The sequence below is a fragment of the Mustela nivalis genome, assembly GCF_964662115.1.
Source record: "Mustela nivalis genome assembly, chromosome: 17".
Taxonomy (NCBI): Eukaryota; Metazoa; Chordata; class Mammalia; order Carnivora; family Mustelidae; genus Mustela; species Mustela nivalis.
In genome coordinates, this window is record NC_139036.1 from 27,956,642 (window position 1) to 27,973,991 (window position 17,350).

Sequence of the window (17,350 nt, forward strand, 5' to 3'; positions counted from 1 at the left end):
GAATAACACATTTCTTCTACATTAAAAGTTAGGGGGTCAACTCTTCTTAAGTACCAGAGATAAAATAATTTATTTTCTCTCACTATTTCACCAAGATATTTTAGTTTTGAAAGAGTAGCCAGTACCTTATTCCAATGCAGAGCTGCCTAGATTCATTATTTAGTTTAAAGGTTTTATTCCAGAGTCTCTTCTGGAATATAGTTTAAGAAATGGTAATATACCATCTGTCCAGGAGTCAAAGAAACAAAATAACAAAGCTAAAGTTTTAATTAAACTGGCCATATTGTTAAGCACTGTAATCAATGATAAGGATTCAGCTTGTTTTATTTTTGGAGACCTCGATAATGGGAAATTTATAAAACCCTTAACAGAAGGCAATGAAAGTACCATGAAATCACCTGTATAGTGATTCTGAAACAGTGACATGATAGTGAACGTGTCTTCTAAATCATCAAAAAAAACATTATGTTCAGTATAGTTTTTGTCATAATTTTCCAGTTCCTTGTAACTTTTATCCACATAGATAAAATAATTTACGTCTTCATTAGTAAGACTGTTCTGTTAACCCCAACATGTTTTCTCTTCTTTGGGCTACTTCTATGATCTGTTTTGAGAATTCTGAACCAGAGACCCTACTATAGGCACTCAGATTGAAAGGTGACAGTCCTTAGCTGGTTCTCCATACAATATCTGTCCAGGAATCAGGGTGCTCAGCAGGCCCGCCTGGGAGAACACATGCCATGACAGTTTCTACCCACTAGATTATTACTCCTTAGATGGTCTTTTCTCTCTCTGTAGTTTCTTCAGTTACTTGATAGGTTTCAAAAGAAGCCCTGTTAGGGCTCGGAGTACTTAAATTAGAGACTTTTCCTCAAAGGAAATCTTGGGATCCAAAGAAATCAGTACAGTCACATGTAAGAACACAGATGCTCTGGAGAAAGTCAGTTACCTGTACTGGCCACCATTACCGAGGTGAGCCCCACCTACTTCAGTGGTGTCAGGCACTCTCAATGCAACGTGTGATTTTTTGAAACATTACTCTAATTTAAAGAGAACTCTACATTTGTGCTGCCTGAATTAATCCCAGGCAGGAATTAGTACTTCATATCGTATTGATGATTTTAAACAGAGGTTTAGTGAGGTGAAGGAATCCAGCCTGATAACCAAGTGTTAGAGCTGGGAGTTGAATGGAAATTTTGTAAAGGCAAATACGGTCTTTCCACCCTGGGACAGTGCCTGATTCTTTGTGATGGTCATGACCATGGCGAAAGCAGGTAATTGCTCCTTGGGCCTCTCAGTGAACAAAGGGCACAAAGTCTCTGGTAAGTTTTCCCCTATGATTGCTGATTTAGGAGATGCCCCTGCTCAATTGGTTTTCATTCTTGCAAAACAAAACACCCTTCCTGGGAGCTCCTTTTGTCAGGTTATCAACAAGCAGAAGCCTTGAATTCTTCTGTGTCATATTTTTGTCCTATAAACTCAGTTGTATAACTGATGGCTTTATCAGTGTTCCCTTCCAACTATGTACTTCTAGTTAAAAGGCAATCTGCAGTGGGATCTCAGGATGGGAATTTGCAGCCCAAGGAGCATTTTCTTGTTTTGTGAAGTAGGTAGATATTTATTGAATCTTTATTGTGTTCTTAGCATGTGGGAGATGAGAAAATTTTGTTCCTTTTCTCCATTCAAGGCACTTCAGTTGGGAAAGATGAGGCATAAATGAATTTGAATTACTTAAAAGATGAAGAAATACCACGAGGCATTATATGATCCATTGCAAAATTAATGACACAGATAATAAATGCTTTGCATTCAGGGCAGGGAGAATCATCATCTTAGAACTGAAGCACTAAGAGGATGCTTATCAAGTCCTACCACCTTAAATGAAAGTAAAATTCAGCAAAATGGGTATACAAGCTTAAATTTATATAACAAGATATTGCCATATCTAGAATTCCACTCTCTCTGATCTGTAATCATTTAGATTATTGAGAGAGAAATGAAATCTTAGCACTGGTATTTTTAAGCTTCTGACAGGTAGCTTTAAAGCAGCTATCCATTGAGCATCCTGGTGGGCCGTGGCCGAGGGCATGAGGTCCTAGGTACTGTACTAAAGAAAAGGCCCCTGACATAAGTAGTTTGCAATCGAATGGGATAGAAATATTTACAGTTAACTGGGTTGCAAGATAAACTTACACAAATACCACACAAGAGCCTTACCTATATGGAGTGCTGTGGGCTCCCAGAGGTAAGGGGGGGAAATCCTATTAATGGGACTATGGCTTCTTGTAGGGGTTATGTCTGAATTGGTGGTAATTTTTGGAAGGGCATTCTGTGCGAAGAGAAATGCTGTGATTTACTTTCTGTTTTTTAGTGCTTACACAATTAATTTCTGTTTTCCTTTATTCTTTCTAATATCATCTGTTCCCCCTGCCTGTTTTTCACCGTCTTAGCCACTCTTAATGGGGTTTTGCCTGGCTAAAATCTACTTTATTAAAAAATTGAAGTATAGTTGATATGCAATGTTAAATTAGTTTCAGGTGTGCAACATAGTGGTTTGATAATTTTGTACATTACTCAGTGCTCCCCATGATAAGTGTAGTTATCATCTGTCACCATACAACATTATTCCAGTATTGTTGACTGTATTCCCTATGCTATACTTTCTGTGAGTTGATAACTGGATGTTTGTACCTCTTAATCACCTTCTATTTCACCCCCCCCCCCCACACACACACTCAGTTCCCTTCTGGCAACTACCAGTATCCCCTGTATTTAAGAGTCTATAAAACCTACTTTTTTATATTTGCTGTAACTAGAGGCTTACTCTCTCTCCTCTTTGGTATAAGATGGTACTGCTTGTCTCCTGATTCTAGAAATAATTTGATTTCTCCATTGGCTTTTATCATTCATAGGAAACAAGTGAAATTTATACCCATTGACAAAATTTAGCATTAGCTCATTATTTCATTGGCTGTGTCAAGCTTGACTTTTCTTTTCTCTGATCTATCTTCCTTTTTCTGTCTTTCATTTCTCTAACTCTAGGCTTTTTTTTTTTTTTCTATCCCTCCACAGTTTTCCCATGTAACTTCTACAGTCCAGAAGATCTTTTTGATGATTCTTAGACACCAACTCCATATCTATTTACACCTGTTACGTGGAGCTGTCTTGTCCCTGGAGCCTTTTCTGTTTCTCTCTTCTACATATTATATTTAGGATGTAATTACCACGCTGTAAAATGGTTTGACATCATTTTGTTTTGTTTTGTTTTTAAAGCATTCAAGTAAAAATTAATTTATTTTGAACAGCAATTTTGAATCATTAATGACTGCATGGAGATTAGGTCATAATTTTCTCACCTTGTTCAAATATTTATCTTTAATTTTTCTCCTACCAAAGTCTAGAATTCCAAAGTGTCTTTCTTCAGTAATTTAATTAGGCCACAAGTTTGAGGCTTAATGATGGATCAAAAAATGTATGATATGCTTGAGAGATCAAGACAGCAAATTGATTACTGTTGTAGCAAAGGTTGGCAAATGTGGGAGAGGGAGCAGGTACTGCCCTGTGCTGCAGGATCTGAGTCAATGATCAAGGTCAGCCTCAGTTCATTAACTTCCTCTGAGGGCTTATAGTCATTGTAAATATGACTTCTCATACCTTATATTCTAATTACAATATAGTACAGTTTTGAAATGACTTATGTTCACTTCAGTAATGCCATAGAGTGATATAGAATGTTGAAAGATCTGCAGTAGTGTAAGCTAACTTCTAGTCATTTTGCCTAGTTTTCTAGTGCCTGCAAATAGAAGATCTCACCCCTCAAGATGCATGTGTTAATAAATGTGTCCTCATCCACGAACACATCATACAGGGTCCTGTTCTAAACCTAATTATCTAAAAAGGTCATCTGTTTTAAGGACAAGAATGCAAGGATTCTCATTGTGCTCTCAGCTAATACATTATTAAAAGTTGGAATGTATTTCATGGTAATTTTTAAGACCTTACAATCAAGACACGTATTTTCTCAATAATTCTAATAACCATTTCATTCCTGTGTTTAGACAATACCATATGTTGTTTTGACCATAAAGTGCAAAAAAACAAAAACAAAAACTTTTAACTGACTTTTTAAATATTTCACGTGAAGCAAAATGGTAAATCCCTTTAAACTGAACAGTTTTTATGAAATCCAGAATGAAGATAACATTTTGTGTGTCCAGTCCTTTGTATAACAATTTGGTTTGGGGTTCTGCCTGTGGCTAAGCTAACTGTACTATGAGACAGGATTGTTTTGTGTAAGGATTTCTTAGTGTACTTTATAGAAATTCTCAACATCAACGTCCATAAGTATACACAAAATCAGAAAAACCAGTATATTTTTTCATTTGTTATACAGATGTTAAAGACATCTGAAAAGCAGAGAGTGGTATTGGTGATAAGATTATGAATTGGCGTTTTTGAAGTTAAGGATATTTGTGGATATTGGACAATTTTTTACTAATGTCATTTAAAATAGATTATGTTCCTTTCAATTTCTGTAAGTTAATTTTAATAAAGGTGAAAAAATTAACATTTATTTTCTGAGTATTAATTGGATACTCCCTGCATCGAATTTTACAAGGCCTTCAATGAATGGAGGTACCAGACTTACCTTTTCACCTGAAACAGACTGGACAATTACATGATACAGTGGCTTTCAAGATACTGGATATCGGGTTGTTAAAGACAGTGATCCCCAAGAAATGGAAAACAAATGAAGTGAGTCTCACAATTATACTGGCTCACTGCCAATACATATTCTAGGGAGAGGTAGATCTAGGTGGAGCACAGCAGTCTCTCTGAGTAGAAGAAATGAACTGGGAGTTTGGGGAGGTGTATGTTATGCACAGGGCAGAAAACAAGAGAGCTACACAGAGAGAAAACTCTAAAAATCTGCAGAGATCTCTAGACTTTAGCAGAGTCCTGCTTGACACATGAGGAAGCTACCCAAGGCCCAGGAAGGCCCACCTAAAAAGGGAATAATTCACTGAAATTCACACAGAACTGCAAAGAAGTTTCTGTTCCCACCAACCACATGGGAAGTCTTATCATTTATAGGCAAATGGGCAGAATACTCATAAGGGTTTTTGTCTCCACAGTGGGGCAGAATTTTTCCTATAGTATTTTCCTAGACTGTTCCAGGCCTGCCTAACAAAGCTTAAAAGCACATCATAATCAAATTACTTAGAGCCAGTGATAAAGAGAAAAACATTGTAAGCTTTTTATACTATATATGACGTGTTATAATATTCCTTAAGGGCAAACTTTGATAAATACAAATATATGATATAAACCCTAAAGTAACCACTGAAGTACCAAGGATTTATATAGCTGATAAGGCAACAAATGAGATCAAAGGAATCATAAAAATATTCAATCCAAAAGAAGAGAGAGGAAGAAAAAAAAAGGAAAAAAAAAAAACCATATGGGCAAATAGAAAACATATAGCAATATAGTTGATTTAAAACAAAATCTCATTAAGTATAAGTGGCCTAATGCCCAATTAAAAGACATAAATTATGAACTTGGCTAAAAAAGGAAGATTCCACTGTATGCTACCTATAAGAAACCCACTTAAATATAAAGACATAAATAGGATAAAAGTAAAGGTATGGAAGTAACAATATACTATATTAACACTAATCAAAAGAAAACAGTAAAGTTTCTATTAATAGACAAAGTAGACTCCAAAAGAAAGAATATTAGTACAGAATAAGGGAATATTCATAGTATAAGGGTGTTAATTCATGAAGAGGATCTATCAATTCTAAATATTTATGTGCCTCATTACAAGAGCTTTAAAACCTATGAAACAAAAATGAACTGTAAGCAAAATTAGGCAAACACAGAATTATAGTTGGGGATTTCAATATCCCTCTCTCAGTAATTGAGAGAGAGACAGACAGACATGGAAGGACATGGAAGACTTGAGTAACACTAATGGCCAACTTAGTCTAATTGATATCTATCTCTATACAGTATATGTCTCTTTCACCACCAGCAGCTGAACCACCTTCTTTTCAAGGCATACAGAATATTTATGATGATAACCCATATTCTGAACCATAAAACAAGCCTCAATAAATTTAAAGAATTTAAATCATACAAAGTATGTTCTCTGACCACAATGCAGTAAGTTAGAAATCAATAACCATACAATATTTGGAAGAACATTCAAATATTTGGAAACTAACACTTCTAATCTAATGGGTCTAAGAAGAAATTTAAAAATTAGAATTTATTTTGAACTGGGTGAAAATTAAGACGCAGCATATCAGAATTTCTGGAATGTACTAAAGCAGTACTTAGAGGAAAATATATAGCACTAAATGGCTATGTTAGGAAGTAAGAAAGATCTCAACTCAATAATCTCAGTTCCTATCTTAATAAGCTAGAATAAGGATCAAAGTGTAAGTCAAATAAATGAAAACTGAAAAACAATAGAGAAAATTAGTATAAGACTAATTTCATAGTTTTTACACTGAAAGTATGGTGCATAACAGAAAAAATTGATAAATTGAACATCAAAATTAAGAACCTCAGTTCTTATAATGATACTGTTAAATGGAATGCCACATATGAGGAGAAAATATTAATGAAAGCCATACATTAGGAGAAAATATTTTCAAATCACATATATGGTAAAAGAAAATGTAAATATATAAAAACTCAAAACTCAATAACAAGAAAACCACCAAAGAAAAATTGGGCAAGTGATCTGAATAGATTTCACTGAAGAAGAAATGCGGATGGCAAATAAGCACATGCAAAGATGATCAACATCAGTAATCGTTAGAGAACTGTGAATTAAAACCATGAGGTACCACTACATACTTAGTAGATTGTCTCATATTGAAAACTACTGACCATACCAAGTTTAGGAAAGAACATAGAGCAGCCAGAGCTCACATACACTATTATTGGAAAGGTAGAATCATAGAAACACTTCGGAAAACAATTTGACAGTTCCTTAAAAGATTAAACATATACCTACCATATGTCCTAGACATTTCACTACTAAGTATTTAACCAAGAGAAATGAAAGTATGTGTCCACCCTAACTAAGACTCATACATCAAAATTTAACAGTGGCTATATTTGTGGTAGCTAAGAACTGCAGAGGATATGCAAATGTCCATCAAGTCCATGGGTAAACAAATTATTGTTCATACATAAAATGGAATATTATGCAGCAATAAAAAGGAAGGTTTTTTTTTTTTTAATAAATGTAGCAGCATGGATGGATCTCAAATAAATAAAAGGAACCAGACCACACAAATGCATACTGTATGGTTTCATTTATATAAAATTCTAGAAAATGCTAACAAATTTATGGTACTTTAAAACCAATGAATGGTTTCCTGGATATGTAGATGGGATGAGGGGAGAGATGATCACAAAGGGGCATAAGGAAACCTTTGGCAAAGATGAGTATGTTCAGTATCTTGATTGTGGTGATGGTTTCATAGGTTATACTATGTCAAAACATCAAATTGTATACTTTAAATATGCACAGTTTATTGTAGGTCAAACTGTTACAACTTTAAGGATGGCAGTTTATATCCTCATTCTAAATTCTGTTCAACAATGCTATTTGGGGAGTGGGTTGTTTGTTTGGCCAATTTTAGATTTTTGATTTAGTGTTTCAATTAATCTAGTGTTTCAGTTAATCCAGGTTTTTCACCTGGAAGCTAAACATTATCTAGCCATCATACTTTCCTTCTTTCCAAACCCATCACTATTTTAATTTTCTTTTAAAATATTTTATTTATTTGTTTGTGAGAGAGAGAGAGAGAGAGAGGAATGTGAAAGTGAGAGAGAGCATGAGCAGTGGGGAGGGATAGAGGGAGAACCAGACTCCTGCTGGAGCAGGGAGTCCAACGTCGAACTCATGGCTTGATGCAGGGCTTGATCCCAGAACCCTGGGATCATGACCTGAGCTGAAGGCAGATGCTTAACCAGCTGAGCCACCCAGGTGCCCTAGCCCATCACTATTTTTAATGAGAAAACTAAATCCAAGGCATTTTGATTCTGTACTAAACCAATAAAATGGGTATATTGAGAACACATGTAATAGCTACTAAATGGGTAATCTTTTGTCTTACATTTCTACATCCTATGACAAGATGAACATTAGGTACTGTATCTTTGAATGTTTAGGTTAGTGTTTTGCTTTTGGACTCTAATAAAATAGAGACTCAAATCCTAAACATTAAAAAAAAAAAAAAATTACCTCCCCAATTTCCAGGTTCTGGCATTGGTTTGTTTGGTGAGCTGTACACACCCAGTCTGCCATCTTATTCCTTGGAAGTCCTGCTTGGACATTGTATTTTGAAATCTGTATTACAGAGTCTTTTATCCTTTTATTAGTTTAGTACTTTAAGCCTTAGACATAAGAAAGAAGACTATCAGTGAAAATCAATTGAAATGCAGTTAGATAAAGATCTGTTGTACTAGGCAGAAGGCTTAGTTGCAGCACAATACAATCAATTAGGACCCTCCAGCTGCATACAGAGTTTTACCCAGCCAATCACTTTTCACACGTTTCCTCCATTAGCTTGACTAGGGTTCTTTTTTTTTTTTTTTATGTGAATTATGATGAATGAGATTGTTGTTATGAATAGAGAGATGGGTCATTACCCTACAGAAACCAGACTGTGCCGGCGTTTAGTGATTAGGGCTTTCTGCTCCTGCTATCAATAAAGTATAAATTTATCTGTCTCAAACTGCGATTGGGAAGCTGTGGTCATTGCTATCTAATTCGTTTAACAATGTTATAATAGTAAATTGTTTTTGTTCATCTGGATAATTTACATAACTTTTAAGTTAGTTGTGATGGTGAAACAATATAATTTATCAAATAGCAGTGGGAAATTTTTCATGGCCTAAAATCAAATAAATATCCCTCAGGAATTAGTATTCCCCAATTTAGCAACCTAGGTATAGCCCCAAGACGTTAAAAAGTGGAAATAATTAATGAAGTTTACATATCCTACATATCCTACATGAAGTTTACATATCCTTTGGAGGTTTGCAAAGTAATGAGCATTAGCTCATTACAGAAGTCCTGTGGTTGTTAAATTCTAAAAGTGAAGTGACTGCTTCTCCTGGACTTGGGTTGAGGAATTCAAGAAGTAGGAAAAGAGTTGGGGATTAATGTGCAAAGTGACTGAGATGGGTTACAGGTAAATTGAGCCAATCAGCCCAACATTAGCACGTTTGGGAGGGGGGAATCAATCCTTAGAGCACCTCTACCAGAGTAGATTAGTAGAAAAGGTCCTACTATAAACTGTTGAATTATAAGCAAATACAGTCTTTTTTTTTCCTCTTAAAATAGTATTTAATTTTTAAAATTTTTCTTATTTTAACTTTTTCCTATTTCTGTCTCCTGTTGTCACAGAAAAAGACTTGTGTGTGTGTGTCCAGATTATTATGCATACTCAGTGCCCCCTCCTCCCAGATGTCAGTGCATGGATAGCATAATTTCATTATCCGCAGCCATGAATAATTTTGTATGGAAAGGCAGGAATGGTTGCCTGATTGTGGTGGATACCAAAGAAAACCCCAGTAGGGATGCTGTTCTTGGAAGTTTAACGCTAAAACATACCAGCCTTTGAGGTCCATTGATGAAAAGACCTTTGTGTTTTGTGCCATGAGGGTGGGGAGGGGTGCTCAATACTAGAAGAGTCAATAAACACCAGGAGCTGTGCTCATCTTGTAGCTTTAGTAAGCTTTAATCTGTAAGCTTGATTACCTCCTAACCCTCTGTCTCATGCCTCCCCCTTCAAGCACTGTGGGGGCTTTATGGTGGTATTAGTGGCATTTTGCCCAACATTGGCTTTAGGGAAATCATTCTAAAGAGAAAGAGAAGCAGAAAGACTGAATCTGTATGTTGTGTGAGGTCACTAACACAAGAATAACCTTATGAGCTCCGGAGGGTAGGCGGGATGGTCGTCTGTCCTTACTAGAGATTTGCAGGTGAAATGCCACTATCCTTTTCTTTAAGGCCAACTTGGTCCAGGCCTGGGAGCATTCATCATCTGGAAGAACTCACTTCAGATACTTTCAGCAGGATATTCAGTAGTGTATCATGGCAATCCCTTTGTATTTGCTGTAATATTTCATAAAAACAAGTTGTATTTAAGAAAAAAATCTGGGATTTTTTTTTTTTTAAGAGACGCTTAACTTGCATGGAGTTGCTATGTAATTAATTCTCAATATTGCAGATATTCTAGTGTCTGAGACCAGATTCGGTGCTCCCTGGTTTGACAAACGTCATTAAGTCATTAATGTAGGAGACTTGTAGTGAAGGAACGATTAAAAGCTCAGAGAAGCCTTTGTACATTTTCATATTAATCCCAAGAGCTTTACAATATTCTCTCTTTTTTTCCTAATGAGTAGTCTGAGAAGACACATTATTTCATTTAAAAAACCTTGAAAGACAAATGAAGACTGAAAATTATTATGGCCACAGATAAGAGATCAAGCTATTCAGCCAACAAGCTGTAATAAATAAATACTGAACCAATATACTGTTAGCTTGGGAGCCACTGGGTAGAAATAATGTGGTTTGAATTTGGACCCTGTTTTGTCAGAGGTTACAAGAGAAACATTTGAAATTGTCACATGCTCCCAGGTATCAGCAAAGAACAGGGGTGTCCTACAAGTATGAGGAGACAACTCAGGACTCAGAGCAAGTGATGGGCCTTTATGGCAAGTCTTGGCTGATGATGCTTGCTATCTTTATCAGGAGCGTTGGTCCCATGCTGTGTGTCTGTGTAGTGGACCAAAAAGCAGCAGTCCAACCTCACAGATGGCTTTGCCCATAGTTTACTTTGTACTTGAGGCGCAGAATAAAATTATCCTAGCCAGGCAGTGCTTGAATTGAGGAGGAAGTAAGATAACCACATAGAGCCCAGGGATAGAATATAAGCTAATGGCGCCATCTCTTCTGTCGTTGAATTCCCAGCAGTTGGAACAATCCCTGGCAGAAAATGGCAATTTGTTATAAAATTTTAATTAATTAATTGACATGACTGGTGAGGGACAAGAGATGATTAGATCTGGGCCTGAATCCATGCTTCTATGGTAAGGCCTAGAATACTGTGGGCTCACTGGTAGTGGTCAAAGGAAGGATGCTAAGCAGCTCAGAACAAAGTATGGAGTTGCCAGGAGACGATGCTGACTGCAACTCAGAACTGAGAAGCTATTCGGTGTTGCTGGGTATGTTCTCTCTGAACCTTTGCTCAACCATTTATGGATCAATATACCCAGAAACAATCTTTTCTATACTGACACAACACAAAAAGTTAAGTATTCCAACCATTTCCTTATGATCTAAAGTAATTTTTTTTCCTCTTTGGCAAAAAATCTGCAAATTGGTATTTCTTTTTGAGTAGCCTTATGATGACAATGCTGGGAGTTACAGTAGGAAGTCAGCAAAGATCACCTTCTTTCTGCTGGTCTGTGAGACTGCTTCTTCAAGTCAGGTTGTTTGCTCAGAGAGAGGGGACCCATTGTCAGGAGTATATTATGCATCCATTGGCTTACAAAGATGCCTTGAGAGATGAATGAAACATAAAACTTGAAAAAAAGTTTTGGGGCATAATTGAGAGGATGAAGGACAGAAAAGAAAAAGGATTTGAAGAATGAAATATGAAGTAGAAGGAAAGGACAGGTGCTTGGTTAATTTGCTTCCTTACAACCCTTAAGAATGAATCCTTGCTTATACGCCTAGTTGTAGGCAGTTATTGATTTGATTTCTGTCTCTATTTGTTTTTTCTGGTTATTTTAAATGAATGGCGTCATATAATACATAGGCTTATGAGTCTGGCTTATTCACATCTTTGAGGTTCATCCATGTTGGTCAATACAGAAGTACCTTTTTCCCTTAACTTAAAAAAAAAAAATTGAATGTTATTATGTTTTTAAGTTTAATTCTGGTATGGCTAACATACACTATTATATTAGTTTCAGGTATATAATATAGTGATTCAATAATTCTGTACTCTGTGTTCATCACTGTCCCTTAACTTTTTGAGATATTCTTTTTGTGGCTTTGGACCCCATTCATTTCAGCTTTCTTGGCCTTCATCTTGGCTTGACTGTGGGCTGTGTGCTGAACACCAACATATACTGGTACTTTCAGTGTCATTTTAGAGGGAAAGGAGATTGGGTTTTGTTTTTGTTTTAATGAACTCACCTTTCTATGTGTTAATTCTAATTGTAACTTGTTGAGGGATATGTTTCCTTAATAGAAGAACCTTCTTTTGAGGTCCTCCTACTCTTGAAGTATTAAATATCATTTAAAAATTTTTGCTATTACAGTTTTCCATTAAGAAATTTCCTTCATTTAGAAATTTATAGTTTCTTGCTTTTAGAAAACTTACTTATTTGCATGGTTAACAGATTTCATGTATTAGTGGCCAAGGTGTTCTTGATAGGAAAATTCATTGGCAAGAGCATCATAGGAACAAAGGCTTAAACCTGGTTTTAACTGTGGTTTTTGGACAAATGTGTTTTATTTTTTTCGCCCCAAGTTTATTTTATTTTTTTAGTAATCTCTACACCGAACATGGGGCTTGAACCCATGACTCTGAGATCAAGAGTCTCATGCTTTACCCACTGAACCAGTCAGATACCCCTAGACAAATGTGTTTTCAGTGTGTTGTTTCATATTAGTAAGAGGTTTCTCCTCAAGGTGCCTGGGTGGCTTAGTAGATAAGCCTCTGCCTCAGCTCTAGTTAATCTCGGGATCCTGCGATCGAGCCCTGTGCCCAGTTCCCTGTTCAGCTGGGAGTCTGCTTCTCCTTCTCCCTCTTCCTCTGCCTTCCCCCCACCACTCAGTCTCGCTCGAGTGTGCTCTCTCTCACTTGTGTGCTTTGTCTCTCAAATAAATAAAATCTTAAAAAAAAACCTCTCTCCTTATCTTTGTAGTTCAAAATGAATATTTTAATTTAAATCTTTAAAATATATTATTTTAATTTATATGATGCTTCAAGCTAAATATTGTACAGAAGACTTATAAAAGTACCATAAACATATATTTGTTATTTTTCAACATGAGGTTTGCTGAGATTAATAATAATTAAAAAGTAATTTACCCCTGGGAAGTCACAAGGAAAGGTATATATAAAAATTAATTCTAAGTGGGATCATAAATCTAAAGAGCTAAAACTATAAACCTTTAAGAAGAAAAAAAAAAAGCATATCTTTTTATTCATAATTAAGTAGAAATTTTTAGATAGGATTCAAAAACTTTAACCAGAAAAACTAACTGATACTAAGTCAAAATTATAAATATTTGACTTTGGAAAACCATTGTTAAGAAAATGGTAAGGCCGGACATCTGGGTAGTTCGGTTGGTTAAGCTTCATTTTGGCTCAGGTCATGATCTCGGGGTCATGGGATCAAGCCCCTTGTCAGGCTCTGGGCTCACTCGGGGTCTGCTTGGGGATTCTCTCTCTCTCTCTACCCCCTCCCCGATGTGCTTTCTCTCACTAAAATAGTAAATAAATAAATCTTTTTTAAAAATAAAAAGGCAAGCTACAGAGTGGAAGAAAATCTTTGCAGAACATAAGTATTTGGTTCCTCTTATTCACAGATTCTGTATTTGTGAGTTCACGTACTTACTAGAATATATTTATAACTCCAAATCAATATTCACTTGCTGTGCTTTCATGGGCTGATGGGGTAGAGCTGCCAAACATTTAAGTTGCCTGACATGTACTTTCCCAGCTGACTTCAAACAATGCAACACTTGCTCTGCCTTCTTGTTGAACTCTCATGCTATGGGGTAAGTGTCCTTTTTGGATCTATTTAGTGGCACATTTTTTGCATTTTTGTGCTTTTGCTGGTGATGTTTCTGTTTAAAACAACACCCAAGCATAGTGCTGAAATGTTATCTAGTGTTCCTGAGTGCAAGAAAGCTGCAAGGTGCCTTCTGGAAAAAATAGGTATGTTACCTAAACTTAGTTCAGGTATGAGTTATAGTTCCGTTAGCCATGAGTACAATGTTAATGAATTAACAATACAATACATATTGAGAAAAGACAAGGAATTCATTGATGAGTACACGAGACTGCTCTGGGAAATGCTAGAGTAACATCTATAGTGCTTGATAAAGCTATGGAAAAGATGAAAAAGCAGCTAACCTTGTGGATTTAGGAGATAACAACTGATAAAAAAAAAAAAACTGTGGTGGACAGTATTGTTAAAAATTTATTTACCCCTGGGGAATCACAGGTAAAGTTATATCAAATTTAATTCTAAATGGTATCATCTAAATCTAAAGTAAGAGCTAAAATTGAAAAGAACTTAAAAAAAAAAACCCAAAACTGAAAAGAACTTTATAGTCATGTTACCCAGGGGCAGGAAAGGCTTATAGCCATTTGGACTAGTGTTGGTTGGCTTGCATATTTCAAAAGACAATACAGCACAAAAACACCAAATTTGTAATCAAGCAGGCTTTGCAAATTGGAAGGTTACAGAATAATTTTTAAAATATCCACTAAGTACTAGGGAAATGGTTAAGTATATGGGCAGTTTTTTAATGCTTTTTTAAAAATTAAAGTGTTACTGACATACAATATCCGTTAGTTTCAGGTGTATGTCATAGTGGGTCAGTATTTTAATATATGATGAAATGATCCCCACAATAAGTCTAGTTACCACCTGTCACTGTACAGGGATTGACTCCAGAGGGGCATGGGCAGACTTTTTGGAGTGTTGGAAATATTACATATCTTGACTGTGGTGATGGATTACATATTGTATACCCTTAAAAAAAAAAAAAAACCCTCATCAAAGTCAACACTTAAAATGGATAGTTTAATCGAAAATAAATCAATGCCCCTCTCAAGCTATTAAAACAACAGCAACAACAACAAAACTTACCGGAAACTATAAGGCCCAGCATAATAAAACCATGCCTACTTTTTTCAATGAAAACAAATAAAAGTTTTATTGTATTTGAATTTATAGTCCTTTAGCACAACAAAAGCTACTCATTGGGCGGAGTTTATGTTCATATAAGCCAGTAATAATTAAAAATTTTCTTTCTTGGAATAACTAATGGGGTAATGGTTTAAATACTTACCCATATTCTAGTATGTTCTTCTCTTCCATGACCATGCTATGACCTCTGAAAACAAAAGTTAGAGATCGGAAGTAACTAACTGACAATTACAGTGGTTGATACACTCCAGTTTAAATAGAAGTGTCCTCGGTTAAAATATGGTTCATTCATCGGTCAAACTGTCCTTATTTCCTTTAATTGAATTAAGATGGACAAATGAGAGATGTGTGCAAGACAGAAAAAAAAAAATCCTTTCACAAATCACTGTTATCCTCCCTTTGAGTGTAAAACGAATCAATTAAAAGCATGTCAAAGCATCTTTCACTCTTGAACAACTTTAAAGCGGAGAACATTTTACAAAAATAAAAATTTGAGAAATGGAGAGAAACTGGTTGCTTTTTACGGCTAAACATAATTTTATCACTAAGAACTATGGATTATATTACTTTTATATGCTTGTGTTTGGTTACAATTATAACTGTACTCAAAAGCCTTCATTTTTTCATTTTATTTTCAAGTTGGAAATACTGTGTAAGAAGAAAATAGTCAATTCACAATTGTATATACACAGTTCAGTTTCATCTGTACGTTTACTACATAGTATTCTTGGCGGAGAGGTGTTGGGGTAGGATGGATGGTGAAATGTAATTTTTATTTTCCATCTAAGAGGCCTCTACTTTGAAAAATGTAGTGTCCCTACCCTTTCTCTTCCCTTAAATTATTATTTATTTTTACTACATCTTATGTGCTGATTCATATACATTCTATAATTTTAAACCTGTGTATTAAGGTTAATTTTATTAAAATTAGTTACCTGTCCCTATATTTTACCTCTATTTTCCACTACTCTACCCATGTAAATCTATACTGTGTACCTTGGAGCCTGCTTCCTGTTTGGAATTCATATCTTTTCATACTTAAATATGTTTTTTCCAGCTCTCTGAGTTTGGTTATAGATAGGCTTATAATTTGTGTTATTTATTCATTTGAATTTTTTATTTTTCATGTTTTTAATTTTAATGGGTCAAAATTCAAAACATGCAAAAGGGTACATAATGAAAAACCTTTCTTCTACCTCTGTCCTCCAGCTACCCAGTTCCTCTTTGGAGGCCAACAATACTATCAGTTTCTTTATCCTTCCAGAAATGTTTGATGCAATATATATTTAGGTGAGAAGAAAAAAAAACTGAAGCACACTTTATTTATAAATTGGGGTGGTGTTCAAAATTTTCCAAAAATATCGTGCAATCAGTTTCTACATGTTGATTTTTATAAAATCACCTTGGCAACATCAACCAAATCTAAGCTTAAGCATTATTGGTGACATCAAGATAGTCTCTCCAGTAAGAGATTTTAAGAAATACTCGAATGTCAGGCTTTTAGAGTTTCCTATCTCTGGACTTTATGTCTGTGGCGTGTGTTCTAGGCTGATATATCTGTGAAACTCCTCTCTTACTGTTTATCTTCTAGTATGGACCATGCCAGTGAAAGAGAGTGTGAGTATGAATTATTGAGTGTACTGATCAGCCACACATCTAGCCATGGGGATTTCCCCTTAAGTTTATCATCTGTACTTAAAAAAAACTTCCTTCTGAAATGCCCAGGGCTAAGAATACTAATTTTCCCTCCTTCCATAATAAATAAATAAATAATAAATAAATAAATAAATAAATAAATAAAAACTTACAAACACATGAGAGGAAACTAAAATCCAGAAGAATATTGGCAAACATGTTCAGAGTTATTTATTGATGGTTTTGCTCATTGGCAGGATAAAGTGTGTGTCACTTATCATTAGCAGTAACAATTTCAGCACGTTATGTTCTCTTTTTATTTACTCCGGTGGCAACATGTTTCTGAACAGGGCCACTGGCTGTGGGTCAAGAGGTCAGTCTTTGAGGTTAAGAGTGGATGGGGTCATTTGCTATTAACCTAAGATTAGCAGCTAAGTTTTTTTTTTCTTTCTTTCTTTTTTTTTTTTTAGTAGATTTCCTCCTATTTGTGTAACGTGCCAAATTAATTTCTCCCAATTTTTAAAGAATCTCTCCTTTCTGATCAAATTTTATTTAAGTTTTCATAGAGGTGGTGTTTTTTTTTTCTATCCAGATCTTTTCCTAGCCCCCTTTCCTAGTCCATGAAGCAATGTGAACTTTTTTCTAAGATTTAAAAAATTTTATATCCTTTAACATCCATTTCCCAACATACAAATGCCACTATTTTTTATAGTTTTCAACTTTT

At 35.3% G+C, this 17,350-nt stretch overlaps 1 protein-coding gene across 13 annotated transcripts in view; it reads left to right on the forward strand.

Moving 5' to 3' along the window:
• Positions 1-17,350, forward strand: part of BCAS3 (BCAS3 microtubule associated cell migration factor) — a 584,337-nt gene that overhangs the window by 394,029 nt on the left and 172,958 nt on the right. The window contains exon 23 of one of the 13 annotated variants that reach the window (XM_082707495.1): positions 3,073-4,578. The exons of 11 other annotated variants lie outside the window; for them this stretch is intronic. In XM_082707495.1, the coding sequence (XP_082563621.1) occupies positions 3,073-3,122 (50 nt within the window). In that variant the 3' untranslated portion in view covers positions 3,123-4,578. Of the gene's footprint in view, positions 1-3,072; positions 4,580-17,350 lie in introns of those variants that run through there. One more of the 13 variants, XM_082707494.1, reaches the window with a different exon arrangement.